At 44.8% G+C, this 20980-nt stretch overlaps 1 protein-coding gene across 1 annotated transcript; it reads left to right on the top strand.

Moving 5' to 3' along the window:
- The first annotated feature begins 963 nt into the window (after nucleotides 1-963).
- On the top strand, nucleotides 964-18472 carry HSDL2 (hydroxysteroid dehydrogenase like 2). The gene is made up of 11 exons (XM_042788008.1): nucleotides 964-1082; nucleotides 4873-5036; nucleotides 5466-5564; nucleotides 5691-5805; nucleotides 8260-8363; nucleotides 9326-9424; nucleotides 14380-14574; nucleotides 15079-15150; nucleotides 16485-16682; nucleotides 17574-17702; nucleotides 18162-18472. Exons 1-11 carry the CDS (start codon nucleotides 1066-1068, stop codon nucleotides 18272-18274), a joined length of 1305 nt encoding a protein of 434 aa, XP_042643942.1. The 5' UTR covers nucleotides 964-1065; the 3' UTR covers nucleotides 18275-18472.
- Nucleotides 18473-20980: the final 2508 nt, after the last annotated feature.

Here is a 20980-nt window from a genome sequence, read left to right on the forward strand (position 1 = left end):
AAGCCCTGCGTTCCTCCTCACTTGGGCTGAGTGGCCCGAGAGAGGCTGAAGGACAGTCGTGCCTGAGGACCTTCTCTGCAAAGCAGGCTGGCTTCCATCTGTGCAGGATGCCAACCTTGGGAAAGCAAGCGGCACGAGGGACGTTCCAGTTGCCAGGCGTTCAGCCAGCCCTTGGCCCCTTCGGCTTGGTCAGGCGTCGTTCGTACGGGAACAGCTCCGTGGCAATGGGAACTGCAGTGACAGGGAAACATCCACCGTCATTATGTCAACGCGCAAGGACCAGCACATCTGCTTAGGGCTCGATTTGACTTCCGAGGGAGTCAGTAAAACCGTCCGCCTCAATTCTTACGGTGGGCTCGGCCCCACCGGGCGATTTCCTCTCCTGGCACCGGCTCACCGGGCAGCCCCAGTCCCTGTCAGGGTGTTGTGCGGGATCTCTGCGTGGCGGCTGAAGGGGGGAAAGTCAAGACAAAGGTGGAAGCTGGTGGAAGATCAGCCAAGGGCAGCGACAGGCGGGCAGGAGGAGGCCAGAGCCTCCATCAGGCCAAGAGGCTTGAACTGCAGCATTGAAAACAACACCCATGCTGTGCTGCAGGTGAGTGTTGTTCCCGATAGCTACTTTAGTCCTTAGTTTTTCAAAATAAAAAGGCTTCCTGTTCAGGAAAAGGGTGTACTCCGACACCTCAATAGCCCTGCCTGATCCTCCAGAGTGAGACATTCCGATTTGTTCCCATCAGTTGTTCCCCTCCCGTTCCAGGCGCAGCTTTTGCTTCCAGGTCCCGGCGCTCACCGGTGCTCCCGCTCTCCCTCGGCTGGCGGGACTGCGCCGGGGGCAGCGGGTCAGCGCTCCGGGGCAGAGCGGTTCCCAGCCCCGACACCGGCGTGGGGGCGGGAAGCCGGCACTGCCGCGGACACCGACGCCATTCGGCCGGGCCCAGCGGCGCTGCCCTTCACCGTCCCCCGGCCGCTCCGCCCCTCGCCGCCGCGGCGGCTGCGCGAAGCGGGACGGCCCCGGCGCCCTCCCGACCCGCTCCGCACCCCGGGCCGGCCTGTACCCGCGCCGCCATGCTGCCCAACACGGGGTAAGCCGCCGCGGCACCCCTCCTCCCCGCGCCCCTCCGCCGGCGCGGACGCCCCCCCGTTCCCCTTCGCCTCAGGCCGCCGCTCCCCTCCGGCGGCGGCCGCGGCGGGGGCCGGGGGCCAGGCTGAGGGAAACGCCGTGGCTTCGCAGCCGGCGGAGGCCGCTCGGGGCGGGGGGCGCGGTGGGCTTCGGCCGGGGGCCGCCGGGGTGGTTCGCTGGACGCTCGCCTCGCCGCCGGTTTGCTTTCGCTTCCAAGTGTGTTACTCAGCTGAGCGCTTACAAGCGTGTGCAAGTGAATTGTTGCACCGGAGGATACGGTCGCGCCTGCAGCGGTTGGCTTTTCCACTTGGGGTGCACGCCCGGGGTGCATGCGGCCCTGCTCCCCTCCGGTGGGTCCGGGGGTGTTTTGGCTCCCACTTTGGGTCACCCCGGCCGCCTGCCCTCGCCGTGCTGCCCGCCTGTCACTGCCCTTGGCTGATCTTCCACCAGCTTCCACCTTTGTCCTGACTTTCCCCCCTTCAGCCGCCACGCAGAGATCCCGCACAACACCCTGACAGGGACTGGGGCTGCCCGGTGGGGCCGAGCCCACCGTAAGAATTGAGGCGGACGGTTTTACTGACTCCCACAGAAGTCAAATCGAGCCCTAAGCAGATGTGCTGGTCGTTGCGCGTTGACGTAACGACAGCTGTTGTTTTAGTCGCGCCAGCTATGAGGTTGTGTGCCCGTGCTTGTTCAGTGTGTGGTAACATCAGAGGTCTGGATCAAGGAGTTTCCCCACAGCAGAGAGGCTGGAAACAAGCCCAGGAGATAAGGGGACAGGTGGGGACTGGCAGAGGTTCTGGAAATCTTCGTGATGATCATTAGTCAGTGCTCTTGAGTGGAGCGTTTTGCAATGGAAGTAGTTACTGGATGACTTTAATCTAAATTGGGTAGTGTATTTGTAATTATATATATATATTTATATATAAAACTATTTTTCTGTCTCTCATATTGCAAGCCCATACCTTCTTACCTGGCAATCAAATTTTCTTCCAGTATAAGATCTTAATTTAGAGGCATTTTCTGCCTTCCTTCAGTGCCAGCACTGCTAACAGCCAGGAAGATACGTTGGTATTATTTGTTCCTGTATGTTATAAACAGGATTATTTAAATTTCTAACATATGTGTAAGCAAGCTGTAAAAAGTGTCCCTGATGTGACCTGCAGGTTTCTGTATTAGAAGTCATTCGTGGTGAGAAAGGAATTTATCTTCATTTTTTTCAAGATCCCTGACACTGCAGGGCACAGAGGTGAATTTGACATTTTCTGTCTTATTACCAGAATTCAACTGCAATGAAAGCAATACAGATGCAACCTTTACAATACAGGTCATAAGCAACTTGAGACAAGCACATACTTTAGAAACTTGTAAACTATTGGACTGCTAAGTGAATTAAGAAATAAATCCAAAGTCTTGCAAGCTTCTCAGCTTGCTTAGCAGAGTAAAATGTTCTAAATTCTAGTAAGTTCTTTTGGGGACACTGAATAAACATTTTTAAAGAGTTTGGTGCATTTGGCTTTGCAGATGCTGTCACACCAACTTGCATAGAATAAATGAAACTCCTTCAGTGAGACACAAGTAGAAGTAAAATTAAGGAAGAAACAAGAGTGGTTTAAAAAAAAAAAAAAGGAGTGGGAGAGATAGTATCAAGTCAGTGCTTCAGAGAAGTTGAAGTGAAAATGAATTTTTCCTGTTGGTAGGGGTTTGCTTATTTTGATGAACACTATTTCTATGGGCTGTAGGGACACATTTGGACATTGTGGAGCTATAACTAAAGGAAGGGAGCTCCAGAGGGTGAATGTAGTCACTGGTGATTGTAAGCCTAGGGAGAAACAGGTTTATATAGGCTAGAGATGCAGTTGTGCTGAGAAAAAAGAAGAGTTGAAGGTGATGGTCAGTGTAGGAAAGGTTGGAGGGGAAAAGTAGAGATAATGTAACTGGAATGAATATAATACATTTCCTCATATTTTGAATAGAATAATAATTTGGGGAAAGGAATTGAATCTGCAGCTGGAATGTTCCAGATTGGATCACTGGATAATTCACATTGGAAGGGATCTTGGGAGGTCTCCAGTCCAACGTCTTGCTGAAAGCCGGGTTACTTAGGAGATCAGACATGGTTGCTCAGGGCGCTATCTATTTGGGTCTTGAAAACCTCCAAGGCTGGAAAGAGCTCAGTCCCCTGCTCTGTTGTCTGATTGCCATCGTGGGCAAGACAGCGTGAACCTCTCCAGTTTAAACTTTACTTTTTTCAATTTGAAAGGGCCTGTTGTCTCTCATCCTCCTGTACTGCACCACAGCATGTATACTTGGCTCCTTCTCATCAATCACTGCATAGGTTGGGGGGGGGGGCTGCTGCTTGGTCCCCCCAAGGCTGTTTTCCAGGCTTAACTGTCCCTCTCGAACAAGCACTGAGCCTCCTGCGATCTCTGTCTCCCTTCAGGGAACTTGCTCACATTTGTCAGCACATACCTTGTTATCGAGGGACCCAAAACTCATCACGGGACGTAAGTTGTGATCTCATGAGGGTAAACAGAGCGTTATAATCCCTTCCCTTTATCTTCTGGTTGCGGTGTTTCTGTAGCCCAGGACGCTGGGGGCCTCTGTTGCCAGGCTCACTGCTGGGTCATGCTTAGCTTGCTGTCTGCCAGGTCCCCCAGCGCCTTTTCAGGACAGCACTCCCTGGCCATTCAGTCCCCAGCATGTGTTGTTGCAGGGACTCTTCCTTCTCAGGTGCAGAACTGTGCATCTGTCCTTGCTGAATTTTGTGAGGCTTCTGTTCATTTAGCCTGTCAAGGACCCGCTGGATAGCAGCCGGGGCCTCAAGCTTGTGGACTAGTTGTTGTCTAACCCCAGGGCATTTTGTCACCTCTTTCAGGTGTTAAAGAGGACTGGTCCAGGAATAGAGGTGGTACCCCACTTGTTACTGGTCTCTGGACAGAGTATGACTTACTAACCACCACCCTCTGAGTCTGACCAACCAACTAGTTTTTTACACATCAGGTTGTGCACCCATCCAGACTATAGTATCTTGGATGCAAAAATATTGTGAGAGGTGGTGTGGAAATTCAGTGACATTGTTTGTGTAAGCCAGACATATTTCTGGCATTCTAAAACTTGTTAGTTTAACCAGAGGTTTTGATTGGACCCATTTTGGGGGGGAACCTATTGGATTAAATATAGTTACTGGGAAACTCTTGAGTTCAATGTAAAACACTTAAGTAACAGCCATTTCTGAAAATCAAGTTTTTGGCACTTTCACATGGCACCCTGCATTGGCATTGTGGTTCTGGACTTGAACTTTATACCATTTTGAGACAGCAGGTTTTTTGTGTTTAAAGGGCTGTGACAAGTAAATTACAGAGCTGCGTAGGTGTATTGTCTTGTTAGTAACTGGCATTTTATTTTTACAGCTTTCTCTTTTTCCATTCTTGGAGAACGTAGCAGCTCTGTTGTAAACAGTGTCTTGAATCATTTTACAAAAAGGGAGAAATATAATTGGGTGACGTGTTTTTGTAGTGCTTGCAAACTTGGAGAGTGGTCTTAATTTCAGTGGTACTGTACTTTGCTGTAGCTGTAGCCATTTATTTTGTATTTAGGGGCTGCTTTCTTAGTAAAATGATGAAGGCATTTGCCTGTTTGGAAGACTGCACTAATCAGTTTTGCCCTTAAAGAGTGCTAAAAGTCAACGATTTACAGGTTTTGCTTTATTCTCTCTCTTCTTTACCCTCCACTTCCCCCTTCACCTTTAGGAAGCTAGCAGGATGCACTCTCTTCATCACAGGTGCAAGCCGTGGCATTGGCAAAGCCATTGCTTTGAAAGCTGCCAAGGACGGTGCAAACATTGTGATAGCTGCCAAGACAGCTGAGCCCCATCCTACTCTTCCAGGGACTATCTACACTGCTGCAGCAGAAAGTAAGTTGTAATAAGTGGGGTGGGGTTCAGGTGCTGGGCTGACTCTATGCCCTAGCTTAATTGTCATACCTGAGTGGAAAACTGTGTAGACTCTCTTAGGTCCAATTCACCTTCAACAAAATACACTTAGTGCTTCTCTTGCCTCCCAGGAATGCTGGGAGGTATCAAAATATTACTGTAATGAAGATGCATGTGTAGAGATACAAAAATGCTGTTATTTAAATATGTGTACCCTACACATTCTAAGTGTTAAGGTTTGGTTTTGGCTTCCCTGTTCTTCACACAACATGTAAATAAGGTCGCTATTTGAGAGTGCAATTTTCAGTGCCTTCTTGAAGTATGTCATTGAATGAGAAATTCTCAGTAGGTTCATGATATTTGCTCCATCTGAGAGCAAATTTTTAAATGTTTAATTTTTTAATTGTGCAGTTGAAGCAGCTGGAGGAAAGGCTTTGCCGTGCATTGTTAATGTGAGGGAAGAACAGCAAGTTATTAGTGCTGTGGAAAAAGCTGTGAAGACTTTTGGAGGTATGGTAAGGTGTTGGGGAGATGTTAACAGGCAGATTGTTCAAACAAAAAGAGAAAAGAACAGCCTGCCTTTCCCATTTTGTTTGTCTTTAAATGCTAATATGAAATGGTTTATTTTAAAAACAGGGATTGATATTTTGGTGAACAATGCAAGCGCCATCTCTTTGACTGGCACTTTGGAAACAGAAACAAAGAAGGTCAATCTTATGATGGATGTCAATGTACGGGGAACTTACCTTACGTAAGTGCTGAGAGAAGGAAGTAAAGTAATCATAACAAAGTTTAACATTGTAACAAAATGTTATCTTAGGTTTTCTGAGAAATTGTGTAGCTGTCTTGCTGCCCTAGAGTTGGAGTGCAAGGATTCTACATGTGCTTACAGGAAATTGCTTGGTTATTGGCCAGCTGATTTGAAATTAATATTTGCAAGGATTATTTGGTAGTTGGAGTAAACCCGAATGTTGTTACTGTAGTCACTAAGTGTTCACAGGCCCCTCCATGCAGGTAGGAAGCAGAGACTAGTTTTATTCAAAACAGAGCTCCAGTTTGCTAAATGCTGTCTGCTCTTTCATTTCAAGCAAAATGACTAACTCTTTGCATAAATCAAGTGCAACATCTTGTTTGTCAGCATCCTTCTCATAAGCTTCTCTCATCTTTGGAGACATTATATAACTTACAGTAGTTAAAAGAGAAACGTTAAAGGTGTAACTTAACAATCTAAAGTGTTATCTTCCTACTTTCAGCTTATCAATTCTATAATTTATTTAAATTAGCATACCAAGATTTGATTTCACAATTCCTGTGGTCCTTATTTTGCTTAATTTTTGGAAATTGATTCAGTAGGTGGGATCATCTTTAGATTTATGGGATGTCATTTCAAGTTGCTCTTTTAAAATGAAAACTTCTATTTTGACAGGGTTGTGTTTTAAAAAAAAGCCATTAGAATGGTGTAGATTCTCTAAATTCAGTTGTTGCTTGCTGTGATCAGGAACTTTTGTATCAAAGCTTTATCTAGAACTGTCTGTCATTTTTCTCTGTGCAGATGAATCTGCTTATCAGATATTATGATTGTATTCCTTAATGTTCTTTTGCTAAGAATTGGTGAAGGGATTTGCCATTGGAATAGTGTAAAACCACAGATAAATTGCAGCTTTCTGAATTGGAGAGACACATACACAGCATATAGATAGCATGGAGAAAGAAGGAAGGTAGAAGAAAGACTGTCTTTGTTTGCTGAGTGGGATTTATGTGCTTCCACCCTGTGATGCCTACTTTTGAAAGTCTAAAGCGTTAAGTGGTTTTGCGTTCCAAAAGGAAAATTGGTTTTGGAGCTTGGCATTCCAGAAAGCACTCTGTGGATATCTCTTGCTAAATCTCTGAATGGGTTCCACTGTATTACCAGTGGCAAGCTCCGTTTCCCCCTCACCACCCAACAGCAACGATCACTTTTTTGATGGTACATTTGACTATTCCTAATTAATGGATAATTCTTAAGGTCATTTTTCCTTTTGGTGCTACTCTGCCTTAAAAAATTTAAAAAGCAGGTTCGGTGAATGGAAGAGTATATGAAAGGTTAATGCCTCTCAAGGGAAGTTACAAACGGTCTTTGTCATTGCTTTCATAACTGTCAATTGGGAAGACCTAGTCAGGCATTTCAGCCTTTTCTTCCCCTTGCTTTGTATGTTGCTTCTGTTCATAAGTTGTAGAGACCTGTTTTCAGTTTAATGTTTCGAAAATTACAATAGCTAACAAAAAATGGTGTGGAGTCTTTGTCTGTGAAGGAGGATGTCCCTTTTTACAGAGTATACTTGTTGACATATTCTTGGTTCCTGTGCATTAAGCAATTAAGACATCTGTTAGTGAACCCTGCACCCTGACACTGAAAAGAGTTGAGACCCCCAGACATTTAAGCAGGTGCTATATTGTCTACTTTACCTCTTTAATGATTTTGCCGTTGAAGGTGTTCCTTCTGTGGCTGACAGTATGCGTGGGTCTTGTTGAACTGTGTGAAAAGTAGGTCAGTAGTGTAGTCCATGGCACTACTGTTCCCTATGAAGCTTGATTAAAAATTATCCAGCGGAGATTAAATGCAAATATGTATCCTAGTGGGAGAAGTGAAGTCAAATGACAGTTTCTATAAAGTAAAAGTTACGATTTACAGATATGTGTAAATTCTAAGTTGAATGAAATAGTGACTCTTCCAGTCAGCAGAGAATAGGCTTTCCAGTTTTGCCTGGAATATTTTTAATAGCTTTTCACTATACAGTATTATTTCTTTAGTGTGGTTTTAAAGAAGAAATAGGTGTGGGATCAGAGGAGAATATATTTATGACTAAATGATTGTCTCTGCACTGTTAATTTTGCTTCTCACCTCATAGTGTTTTGTTGTCCCTAGCAGAATTATTACAAGGAGATTATGGCTTCTGAGCATCTGTAAAATCAGCTTTAGTAGATGCTGCTGCACCATTTGGAGAATGTGGTCCAGTTATCAGGAATGAATACTAGACCTGAGATAAGTCAGCTAGGAGAGATTTTATTTTGTTCTTTATATCAGTTAAATAACTGATACAAGGTCAGGGTCTCGGTTTAGTGTGGGACTTTGATGAAAATGAAAATACTGGTCAGCTAGTATGGTTTTTACTGTAAAGGTGTTCCATAAAATAAAAGGTGACTGATTTGTCTGAATCTCTTTCAGGTCTAAAACATGCCTTCCCTACTTGAGGAAGAGTAAGAACCCCCATATCCTGAACCTCAGCCCACCTGTGAATCTGAATCCCATGTGGTTTAAAAATCATTGTGGTGAGTAGCGTTCAGAGCCTTTGTTGTTATTTTTTGAGAACTATGTAAATATGTGGTGCATGTGCAAGAGGGCCAGCCCTGAATGCCACATCTTGTGTCTTTGGCACTATGTACAGGCTGGCACTAACTGTTCCCTAGAGTGTTTTGTACCTAATCTAAAAGAAATTGTTTTGTGTGACAACGTAGTGCAGATTTCATGGCCTAGTACGTCTTTTATGTTTTCAAGATAAGAAAGAGTCTGGGCTTTTTCATAGGAATTCTTAAGACTACAAAATATTTTCTGTTCCAAATAGAGATTGAAACCCAAACTAAATTTTCCTGCTGGTTCAGCTTTACTTTTGATTTAATAGAGATAAAGCTCAATGTTGTCTTTTAAAATGGAAATTAATTTTGAGGTGGGAAAGGGACGCCGTTTTGTCTGAGGTTAGTGTTGCTCATTTTAAAACTGTAAAAAAAACCTTTCCGTTTTGGATGCTTGTCCTGTTACACTCTTCCAGCAAGTCCCACTTTTTTCCTCCCAAAAATTTCCCTTCTCAAAATAGATAGATGACAAGGATTTAGAATTCCCTTCCCCCTTCCACCCCTCCATTTTTGTTTTCTATAGAATACTAGGTTGGTCATTAGCAGGTAGTATGCCTTAGGCCTGTTGAAAAAATTCAGCACTTTTGTCACTGTGCTGTTTATAAAAAGCACAACAAAACCACCCTACAGTTAGGCTTCAGTCATTGTTTTTGTCAGAATGTGTGTAGCTCTCATCTTATTAGTAGTGACAAGATGGCACGCTACAGTTTGTGTCTGGTGGGGGTGGTGGGGAGAAGGGAGTGATTTTAACTTGAGGAAGATACTGTTTTTTCCAAAAATACTTAATTTTCCTTATGAACAAATCATTTAGTTTTACTTCATAATTAAAGTCCTGTTGATAGAGTGTAAATTTTAATCTTTTTTTATACCTCTTTTCTTAGCTTATACCATTTCTAAATATGGGATGTCCATGTGTGTCTTGGGAATGTCAGAAGAATTTAGAGGAGAAGTTGCTGTCAATGCTTTATGGCCTAAAACAGGTGATTTTTTTTTTTTTACTTATTTAAAATAATGACTTTCTTAATTTTGTCTTCTACAGCTTGTTTCATTTGACTTTCAGTGTATTTCAAACTTCTTCCTGAATTGATTCAGGAGACTGAGCTGTTCTTTTGCATATTCTTTGTTCATCCTGCATGAGTGCTGGTTTTCATTCCTAGTTCTCACTAGACCATTGCTACTTTGATCCAAACTCCTCTTCAGCTAGTTTGCAACCCATTCAACCCTTCCAGTTGGCTGAGGCATCTGTGTAGTATTTGGCTTGTCTGTGCTATTTCTCATGCTTTCAGAGTTTTGGTTTGGACAGAATCACAAATGTATTAGCATGCTTTCATTAATAAGTATTAAACGTCTGTGTATGTAGTAATATTTAGGATTCCTTGTAAATTGCCAGAGCAGAGATGGAACTAGCAAGATATATATCTCTGTAAATGCAGAAATAATTTTAAAACCCCCTTGTTTCTAGAAGTTTTGGTGCAGAGGGAACAAATGGCTGTTCACAGAACCATCTGCTTGCAAGTCACGGGAAACTGAAGAGCTCTGTGGAAGAAAAACAGCTTGATGCTCCCACATTGTATTAATTTCAATTTGTTGTCTATGGATCAGTGAGGATCAGGGCTGCTGTTGGAGATGTGGTCAGCTGTTTCACAAAGAGGCCAGTTTCTTCACCATAAATACATCTATGTGCAGAAATTATACTGATGTTAAAATCAGTAAAGACAGTGGGTAATCCTGCCCTTTAATGATGTGAGCTCAGTCATTATGTTATGAAACGTTACAACAGCAGAGTTTATTCCCTTAACTAATGGAGGGAGGGAAGAAGGAGGAGGAAATAAAAATATAAACCAAGGTCCTTTTCTGGGACTAGTGCTCCAGTGTAAGAAGTGTTTGTACTCAGACACTTCTCAATATTTTCCTGTTAGGAGTTGCAGGCTCCTTTTAACTTCTAGTGTGAACTAGAACTCTGGTTTTCTTCCTCTAAAGTGAAAACTATGAACAAAACTTAATTATTTCAGACAAAATCAGCTGAGTTTCTTTGCTTATATACCTCCAGGTGATACTCAGTTGAGAACTTGGGTTAATATGTCTGACAGACCTTGTCCTTCTTCATTGGTCTGGATGCTTGCATCCTAAATTCTCCCAGTAAGTGGATGCCTCATAATTTTGCTCACACTATGAGTTTTACCTATAGAAAAATTTTGGTAAGGGATTGACTTTTGGAATGATAATTATATCATTCATTGTAATTATATCATCACAAAACCTGTACTGTCTATTTTGAAGAGGGTAAGTTCCTCATCTTTGATGTACTGAAGGCGACTGCACGTGTAACTTCAGGGTCTGGATTGCCTTCCTGGTGGTGGAGTGAAAGCTCACCTTTCAGGTTTTGTGTCTGTTGTATTTTTTTATTTCTGAAGGAATTAGAAGAAACATGAACTTCTTTCCATGTACTTGCTTCTGGAGTGCTCCTGGGAAACCTCAGAAAAGTTTCGATGGGGATTTCCCAGCATCTATCTTTGTCATCTGGAATAGAGCCATGAAACTTGGTTCTTAAAGCCTATAGCTTCCTAGACCTCATGCCCATCGCACCTGTCTTGTCCCTAAAATGTCACTGCTAAATGGGTTTTATATCACCTCAGAATCCTATATGTAGGAGTAATTTGGTTTTCCACTAGCAGAGGTGGTCTTTTATATACCATTTTGTGGGTTTAGGTCACTGACTAAGCAGTATAAAAATTATATGTGAGAGTTAGGGACAATGAAGGAATTAATCCAGAGTACCTCACTCAGACAGAGAGACATGGTATCAAACTGCAGACAACATTACTAATTTGACTTTTCTCACGTAAAAGGTGGTACACTATTACCTGTGTCTTGTAAATGCATGTATTTACGTGCTGCATAGTCATGTTATGTGCACCCTCCGCAGCTTTCTGATTCTTCAATACCTTCTCTCTATGATTCTGGATATACTGGAGAAAACATCCACTACTGCTGTGGAAATAAGTCGGTGGTTTTACGGGTCCCAATATGCTGCTGAAAACTAAAGGATTCTTTCTGCAGAGACCAACTGTTTATACTAGGTCTTTATTTTGTACTGTAGTTGTTTTCCCCCATCCATTTAAATAATTTGACCTCCTGTTTTTCATGGCAAGGGAAAACAGAATTTAGGAGAATTTGTCTACCCACTCAGGATGAAAAATTTTTCAGAGGCATGGCTAACTTTATAGGCAGAAGTTACATTAAGTCTTATGTTGTACACTTGAATATGTTATTTCTTTCCAGTGTTTGCATATGCTATAGCACTTCAAATGTCAGTAATAGTACCAGTGTCCAAGATGTGGTCTGGTATTAAAGGATGTCTATGATGGTATTGATTAAACTTCTACAAAACCTGACATACTTATTGGGGGGGGGAAACCCAAACCAATGAAAGCAGTATCTTTGTTTTGTGTATTAGAGTGCCACTGTGTCCTTGGTAACATATTTGTACCTGATAAAATGAGAGGTGAACTCTGCAGAAGCTAGTACTTGTTATGGCGTGCAGCTAATATCTGTTCCCCTCAGGAACCTGCAGAACATGGAGGCTTGGAAGTGCAGGAAGATTCAGTTTACAAATGACAATAGTATATTCTAATAGATGCCTTTTTAATAAAGATTTCTCTCTGTGAGATGCTGCAAAGTAATATAAAAAGTCATTAAGCTTTCTATAAAACCAGCATTGTATTTGCTGAATCCACTCTTGCTTGTTCAGTTTAAGACTGTTAGAAACATTAGATGAGCTCTCAAAGTTTGTATAAGTCAGTGATGCCTCCATGAAAACTGATGTGCCCTCAAGTGCAAAAAAGGATAATAATATCCAGTACAAAAAATGCTCTTTTGAAAGGGTTGTCTTCCAAAAGTGAGAAAGTTAACTACTTCCATGTGGTCCCCTGACAGAGTTACAGACTTCCAAGGTATCTAAAATACAGCTGCAAAGTTCTTAATTTAAAAATCCTTTATAATCTCATACAAATGTGATTAGCTTCAGTGCTAGTGTGGATGCCAGTATCTGTTGGTTAATCCGCATCTTTAAACATGTGAAAGTATGCTGGTAATAAGATGCCAGGAGCTCTCCATTTATTTAAAAGTGAAAGAGGAAGCTTACCAAAAGGGCAAGGGGCAATCCCATCACTAAGAGTACATATGAGTAGCAGAGATATCCTGGGACAGAACTGGAAGACTCTTCATGTACATTAGAGGGAAACCAGAAGCACTTTATATGAAATAGGTGGAATAATGTGCAGCCAGACTCTGTTTAAAACCTTTTTGCTTCAGTCTGTGCACACAGGCTTGCTGTGCTCACAAGTCTAATAGTAGACACTAACAGAGAAGCGGCAGAAGCATGGACCAGGAAAAGTGAACAAGTTAATGAATCCTCAGAATAGTGGAATATATTCAGGTTAGCAAAATTAAATTTAATTAGAAAAAAAAATCAGAAAATTTGCTAGAAGTATTCTCTGAACTGTTGGTATCTATTTAAAAAAAAAAAAAATTAAAAATCTTGAAGGACAGATTGTATTTTAGAGGACCAAAGAAAGGCAAATTTATTTCCTATCATTAAAAATGAGAAAAAGACCCAGGGAGACTTAGATTTATGTACAGTATATCTATTCACCACTTTTTTATTTAAGTGAGTATTTATAGCAGTTCATTTGATTTGGAAAAAAGAAACTAAGCTTCGTCAAAGGTAAATGAAACCTTGGGGCTAATCCTCACCATGGAAGAGTAAAATAAGGGAGTCAACAAGGACATCTACCTGCCCTTTCCTAGAAAATGCTGACAGGATCTCCCTGGCCAGCACTGAAGACTGAAGTCCTTTTTTCCAGTTCCTACTTTGGAAGGTGAATGGTAGCTCAGATAGATGTGTCCTTCACAGTGCCTGTTCTTTGCTTTTTGAGGGATGTTGGGATCATTTCTGCATCAAAGCTGCTGTTACTTTGTGTGGAATGGAAGCACTAAAAGGAGGGCAAAAGCGATTTAAAATCAGGTTTACCCTTCGACCTCCAGGATCTGCCAGCCCATGTGTAGGAGAGGGTTTGCAAATCTGTCCCAAAACCTGGAGGCAGAGTGATGAGTCTTAAACAGCAGATGGGAAAAAGTCATGAAGCAGAACTGTATGAGGGGAAAACAGTAACATGGTGAGTGCCAAAAGCTTCAATCAAACAGCCTCTCTGTGGAACAGGATGAAAGATGAATGGAACGGATACCTCAGCCTGGAAGAGCAAATTACAGACCTAGACTGGAAGATGCCACAGTATTAGTTATCTTCATTGGGGGAAGCATAAAGAAGACTGATAGAATAGTGTAGAAGTTAGTAGAATTGGTTAATAAAACAAGCAGAAACTTAGGAGATCTTGCTTTTATTCTTGGTTCTAACAGCCTTTCTATGGAATATTGAACAAATTATTTCAGTTTTTGCTATTTGGTTTCTGATTAATTTAGGAGAGACATTTTGGTATTTCATGGGAGTTATTACAGGGCTAAAATTAAACATCAGGATTTTCAGTGTGATAATCACCAAAGGAAGTACCTCTTAATGACTGATGTATCATACATTCACTTAGAGAAAAAAATTGTTGTCCTGTTAGTTTTTCATCTCCTGAATAACCTGGAGGAAATGTGTGGTGGGGGGTGTGGCCACTGATACAGGGATAGAGGAATGTGAATGTCATAAAAAGTTCTGCCCGTTATTCCACTTCTTGTTTCTTTTAATACTTTTATTTTTTCACTGGTGCTTGTAGAGAATTATTTGTTGGTTATTAGTGTTTCATAGCTTTGTCTTCCTACAGTGTCCTTTTGTGTGAAAGGAAAACAAAGTTTGTGCACTTGACAGAGAAATGGGAATTACATGTCATCAGTGTAAAAGCTTTGTTTTCTTACCCTCCAAACTTTGTAGCCATATATACAGCTGCTATGGATATGCTTGGAGGAGCTGGCATAGAGAAACAGTGCAGGAAAACGGACATCCTTGCCGACGCTGCATACTGCATTTTAACAAAACCGAAAAGTTTCACTGGAAACTTCATTATTGATGAAGTTCTGCTGAGAGAAGAAGGAGTTAAGGATTTTGATGCCTATGCAATTGCACCAGGTAAAACAGATCTGTAAGATGAGAATTAAGTTCAGGAAGGAGGGAAGGCTGTATGAAGAATATTAGTATAGTTCTGTTTCTGGGGGCTCTTAAATTAGTCTGTGGAAAGTTGCTTTGCCTCAGCTTTCAGAACATGCATTCCTGGAAAGCACATGTGACCAGTCCACTGAGATTCTAATCATCAAGTGCCTATTAAATTAAAAAAATACTCAAAAGAAGATGTACCTGCACTGTAGATGCATACATGACTATTTACCAGCTAGTGAGACAGATTTTTTTTTTTTTTTAATTCTTCCTCAAATGTTTTTAATTGCAATTTTAAGAGGCTTCTTAGGTCAAATTTTAAACGAACCAATCTCTAAACAAGTTATTTCATGCTTTGTCTTTCCTTCAATTTATAGTTTACTCACTTACAAATTTGGCTATACTTTCACATGAATTAGATTACTGTTTGTTCTCTCTAACTTCATTTGGACTTACTATTACATTTTTCCTCCCTTTTAGGTCATCCCCTCATGCCTGACTTCTTCTTGGATATTGAAACTGACATGTCAGATGTGAAACAAGAAAGATATGGTAGGGAAAGCACTGTGTGTAAAAGTTGATAATTTCTAATGACAATGAATGCTCTCTCTATTTCAGGTTGTATTTTCTTTTCTCGGAAGAGCTTAGACTCCACTCAAGTTTTTTGGCAAAACCCCTTTTCTGATTTGGAGGGTATGATTTATGGAAATGACTCTGTACATAAAGCTAGGGGAAGAATGTTACCTCCTGCAGGACTTCCATGAGATAAAATCAGTGCCTAATTTTGAAGAATTGTTTTTTAACCATCTGAATTGTGGTAGTACAGATAAATATTGCTGGAAAAATAAATTAAATAGGAAACAGCACATTTTGCAGGAATGTCTCATTTGTGTTGGTAAATTTATAAAAAAGAACACAATGTAGAGACTCCATTGTTTCTTAGATGAAACTTGCAAAATTCACATGATTTAAATATCTCTTAGATGAAATGGAGAGATTTTCATTTTTAGAAAAGCATTGGGTTTGCTTTTTCAGAATTATAGTGTGCCAAGTTGGAGGACAAATAAGAATGCTGAATTCCTAGGAATGCCACAGTATGGATAGGAGAAGGGCAAAGGATACAAAGTTTGAGCAGAGTTCTTTTCCTTTGAAAACGGTGTTTGAGCAATCCCACTAGCGCTGTTCTGCCACGGATGGATGTTGTTAGTTGCCTGGGCCTGAGGACACCAGTTATTTAATAGGGACTCCCAGTAGAGTCCTAAGTATTCGATAGTTAAGACACCTAAGAGACTTGCCACAACATTTTCAGAGGCTGTTCAACCTGACCAGCCTTGAAAATTGCAATTGCTGTTCTTTAACGGTAGAGGTGCATGTTAACTGCGGTGTAGTAAAACACTGATTAAAGCAGTGAAGTGGTTTGCAGTTTAGAAGCCTTTGCAGGGGAAGTAATGAAAGCATCCGTGTTTAGCAAGATGGACAAGATAGAAGTATTGTAAGGTTAAAGTGTTGTTTAATAAAAACACCAATTTTTTTATTTTGTGAGTGCTGCTAGGGGTGTATAGATCGCGTTAGAAAACAATGTGCTGTGTAAGCCTTTGTAGTGAACTGTGAATGGTCAGAATTAGAATTCTTCTGTGGTTTTATTTTCACTTCTCTTTTGGTGTTTTAGGAAGTGAAATATATTGCAGAATTACCTTTAGTGCTGTACACCTGTTCAGATTCCCAGGTGCAAAAAATGTCCTTTATCAACATTGATACCGAAAGGGGAGAATATTAGCTTTCCCTACTGTGAAGCTTCAGTCTTTTCAGAGTTGTCTACACATGTTTCTACATGCAAATTTAAAGCATTTTGCAGTTGGAAGGCATACACAATCTCTTTCTTGTAGGTGCTTCCCAGGCATTCAAAGGGGAGAAGAAATCAAGCGGCTCCCAGCATAAGGGACCAGATGGAGCTGAGGCTGTCACAGGATCTGCTCCAGCCACGCCACTGAGTCCTGTTGCAGAAACGTTCAGAGTTATTCAGGGGGCCATGAGTGAGGAGTATGTGAGAACTACTCAGGGTGTCTTTCAGTTTGAATTATCCGGTAAGACCACGGCTTGGAACACCTTCAGACGCTCACGCTCCCAGCCCAAGGCACTGGGTGTTTTCAGAGAGAAACAGTCACCTTTCCGAGCGGACCCCGAGCCAGGCCGCCTTCTGTTGTGTCCTGTCCTGTGTGACGCTCCTTCTCGGGCCAGGGCCAGGGCCAGCGCCAGGGCCAGGTCCAGCGCCAGGGCCAGCGCCAGGGCCAGGGCCAGGGCCAGGGCCAGGGCCAGCGCCAGGGCCAGGACCAGCGCCAGGGCCAGGGCCAGGGCCAGGGCCAGGGCCAGCGCCAGCGCCAGGGCCAGGGCCAGGGCCAGGGCCAGGGCCAGGGCCAGCGCCAGGGCCAGGGCCAGGGCCAGGGCCAGGGCCAGGGCCAGCGCCAGGGCCAGGGCCAGGGCCAGGGCCAGGGCCAGGGCCAGCGCCAGGGCCAGGGCCAGCGCCAGGGCCAGCGCCAGGGCCAGGGCCAGGGCCAGCGCCAGGGCCAGGGCCAGGGCCAGCACTAGCCCGCGTGGGAGGCTGCTGTGGCCGGTGCGGCGCACGGGCAGGCTTTGCCAGCCTGCAGGCCCTGCGGCCCAGGGAGAGCGTGAGGCCGGGCAGGGCTGCTCGCGGGGTCGCCTTGAAAGCGGCCGCTGCCACCAGGCCTGTTGGCAGAGTGCCGCCCCGGGCTCTGCTGCCCGTGTCCCCGGCACGTGGTGCCCCGGGGCGCCTGCCCGAGGCTGGCTCTGCCCGCCCCCAGAACGGGGGGCCGGGGGTAGCTGCTCGCAGAGCACCGGCAGCGCGTGTGGGATCCGGTCGCAGCTCCCGACGGACGCGGCAGCAGCCGCCTGGCAGGGGGAACGGGGAGGGCACAGCGCTCTTTGCCGCCCCGTCACCTCTTCCGTTGTCTGTTCAGGTGACGAAGGAGGCACTTGGTACATTGACCTGAAAACCAAGGGTGGGAGCGCTGGTTTCGGAAAGCCTCCTGTGGCGGCTGATGTGGTTATGAGCATGTCGAGTGCCGACTTTGTAAAGATGTTCACAGGTGAGTGGCAGAGGCATTTGCCAGGGCAGAGGCGGGCAGCGGTGCCAGGAATCCTCCTGCTGCTGCTGCTGCTGGGCGAACAGCCAGCCTCCTCGCTTCTTGGTGACCCTGGGGTGGAGGAGCTTTGGGCGTTTTGTGGCTCGAGTGAAAGTGTAGGATGGAACGCCTTGGATTTTGCTGAACTGTTCCCTGAACAGGAAGAGCACAAAGGCTCATGCTGCTTTTATTCACTACGTGTTGAGATTCTAGCAGCAAGCACAGCTTTGGAAAGAATCCAATCAATCTGTTGCACTTCTGTTCCGCACATCTAATCTGTGTTTCCTAAACGTGCACTGCTTTTACAGCAGAACTCAGTAGCAGTACATCTGCTAGGTTTCACCGTAGTGTCATTATGTTTTCCTGTTCACAGGCTGTCTCCAGTTCCTTTTCATGTTCTGATGACTCTGTTTTTCTTATTAGGTAAACTGAAGCCAACCCTGGCCTTCATGTCGGGAAAATTAAGGATTAAAGGTAACATGGCACTAGCAATAAAGCTCGAGAAGATGCTGACGCAACTTAATTCTAAACTGTGAGCAGAAACCTTTACTAGCAGAACAGTGGCCTTTCATATATAATTGAGATGCTGATTTAAAATGGTAGCTCTCGTTTTTCTTGGATGCAATATAATAAGTATGGATAAAATGTGAGATTTTTAGAGAAGAAATAACTCTGATTAAGACAAGAAGGCGTTTGTCTATGATTAAACAAATTCATTTTCAAGAATGCCCCTATGAGGTTGCAGGTGTTTTCTTTTCTTCTGCTCTTCTGGATAAATGCAGGACACCTGAAGTGAGTTTTTTCCCACATAGTTGCTTGCACATGTCCCATAAAAAAGGTGGGGGGAGCAAGTATCACCCTACAGATCTGTTACTGTGATAGAAGTGCCATGCAAAGGTTCCTGATCTGTCTTAGAAGTGGAGGCAATATGGTTAATTTAGCAGGGTCCTAATTACCTCTGGTAAATTAGTATCTCATTAATAGTTTCTTTTTTAGCCTTTCTGTGTTTAATACCTTTTCTAGTTCTCATACCTCTATATTGCACTGAGTTAGGCTGCAGAGACATACTGAGTGATACACAAATTTTCTTTTTGTGCAATGGTACACAAATACACAAACACACTCCCCCTCCCCTCCCCCTGACTGCCACAGACATGGACCTGCCTTCCACAGCACCTTCATGTGGCATTATGAGGATTAACCTACATCACTGAAGGCAGCCACTTGCCCTTCCTTCCCTTTGGCTGGTAAAGATTGAAATTCACTAGTAAAAGCACACGTGTCCCCACTCTGTAAGTGGACAAATGCACACATGGTCTGCAACTTTGTGTTACAGCATCTGCAAAGCCGGATGCATCAACCTCTTAAAATGTTTATTCAGTGTCCCCATAAGAACTTACCAGAATTTAGAACATTTTACTCCACTAAGCAAGCTGAGAAGCTTGTGAGACTTGGGATTTATTTCTTAATTTTCTTAGCAGCCCAGTAGTTCACAAGTCTTTAAAGTATGTGCCTGTCTAAAACTGCTTATGACCTGTATTGTGAAGGTTGTGTCCTTATTACTTCCATCACAGTTGAATTCTGGTAATAAGACAGAAAATGTGAAATTCACCTCTGTGCCCTGAAGTCTCAGGGATCTTGAAAAAAATGAAGATAGGCTCCTTTCCCACCAGGCATGAGGGGCTGCGGGCACAGGGAGGGAGAGAAGGGGTGGCCTACCCCGTGTTGGTCAGCACTGGAGCGCGGGTGAGGGCTGCCCCAGAGAGAGGGGTCAGCACTGTTGGGCTGTTCCCAGTCCAGCACCCACAATGGGATGCACTCGGCAGCGGGCTCACCCCTCCCCAGCCAGCGGGCTGTGCTCGGCTGCACCACCAGCACAGCCATCAGCCCGGGGTCATCTGCATGCCCACTGTGCAGCCCTAAATGCCTTCTCCCGGCCCTGCTGCCAGTCCCCGTGGGCCCGGCCGAATGGTGTCGGTGTCCGCGGCAGTGCCGGCTTCCCGCCCCCACGCCGGTGTCGGGGCTGGGAACCGCTCTGCCCCGGAGCGCTGACCCGCTGCCCCCGGCGCAGTCCCGCCAGCCGAGGGAGAGCGGGAGCACCGGTGAGCGCCGGGACCTGGAAGCAAAAGCTGCGCCTGGAACGGGAGGGGAACAACTGATGGGAACAAATCGGAATGTCTCACTCTGGAGGATCAGGCAGGGCTATTGAGGTGTCGGAGTACACCCTTTTCCTGAACAGGAAGCCTTTTTATTTTGAAAAACTAAGGACTAAAGTAGCTATCGGGAACAACACTCACCTGCAGCACAGCATGGGTGTTGTTTTCAATGCTGCAGTTCAAGCCTCTTGGCCTGATGGAGGCTCTGGCCTCCTCCTGCCCGCCTGTCACTGCCCTTGGCTGATCTTCCACCAGCTTCCACCTTTGTCTTGACTTTCCCCCCTTCAGCCGCCACGCAGAGATCCCGCACAACACCCTGACAGGGACTGGGGCTGCCCGGTGAGCCGGTGCCAGGAGAGGAAATCGCCCGGTGGGGCCGAGCCCACCGTAAGAATTGAGGCGGACGGTTTTACTGACTCCCTCGGAAGTCAAATCGAGCCCTAAGCAGATGTGCTGGTCCTTGCGCGTTGACATAATGACGGTGGATGTTTCCCTGTCACTGCAGTTCCCATTGCCACGGAGCTGTTCCCGTACGAACGACGCCTGACCAAGCCGAAGGGGCCAAGGGCTGGCTGAACGCCTGGCAACTGGAACGTCCCTCGTGCCGCTTGCTTTCCCAAGGTTGGCATCCTGCACAGATGGAAGCCAGCCTGCTTTGCAGAGAAGGTCCTCAGGCACGACTGTCCTTCAGCCTCTCTCGGGCCACTCAGCCCAAGTGAGGAGGAACGCAGGGCTTGACTGGAGCAGCTCCGTGCCGGGGCCGACAGGCTCGTGCCTGCAGTGAGCGCCGCGCAAGTGAGCCGTCGCGCCTGCGAAGGGAGCTGCTGCTTTGGGCCAGGCACAGAAGTACCTGCAGGAGAAGCCCCTGGGCGTCACGTTCAGCCTCCTTCCCCTCAAGCGTTTTTTTTTGCCTCCAGTGTTTAGTAGGGCAAATGGATTGAGGAGGCTTTTTTTACCCCGGGAGGGGCAGTTTACCTCCCGGGAGTTGTTTCCTCGTGGGAAGCGGAGCACGTTTGAAAAGGCGCGGCAGAAGCTGGAAGGCTCGCGCGTTGGCCGTCCGCAGTTTTGCTGGTGCCTGCGCATTAG

Source organism: Tyto alba, unplaced genomic scaffold, assembly GCF_018691265.1.
Source record: "Tyto alba isolate M040663 unplaced genomic scaffold, T.alba_DEE_v4.0 Super-Scaffold_13, whole genome shotgun sequence".
NCBI classification, from domain to species: domain Eukaryota; kingdom Metazoa; phylum Chordata; class Aves; order Strigiformes; family Tytonidae; genus Tyto; species Tyto alba.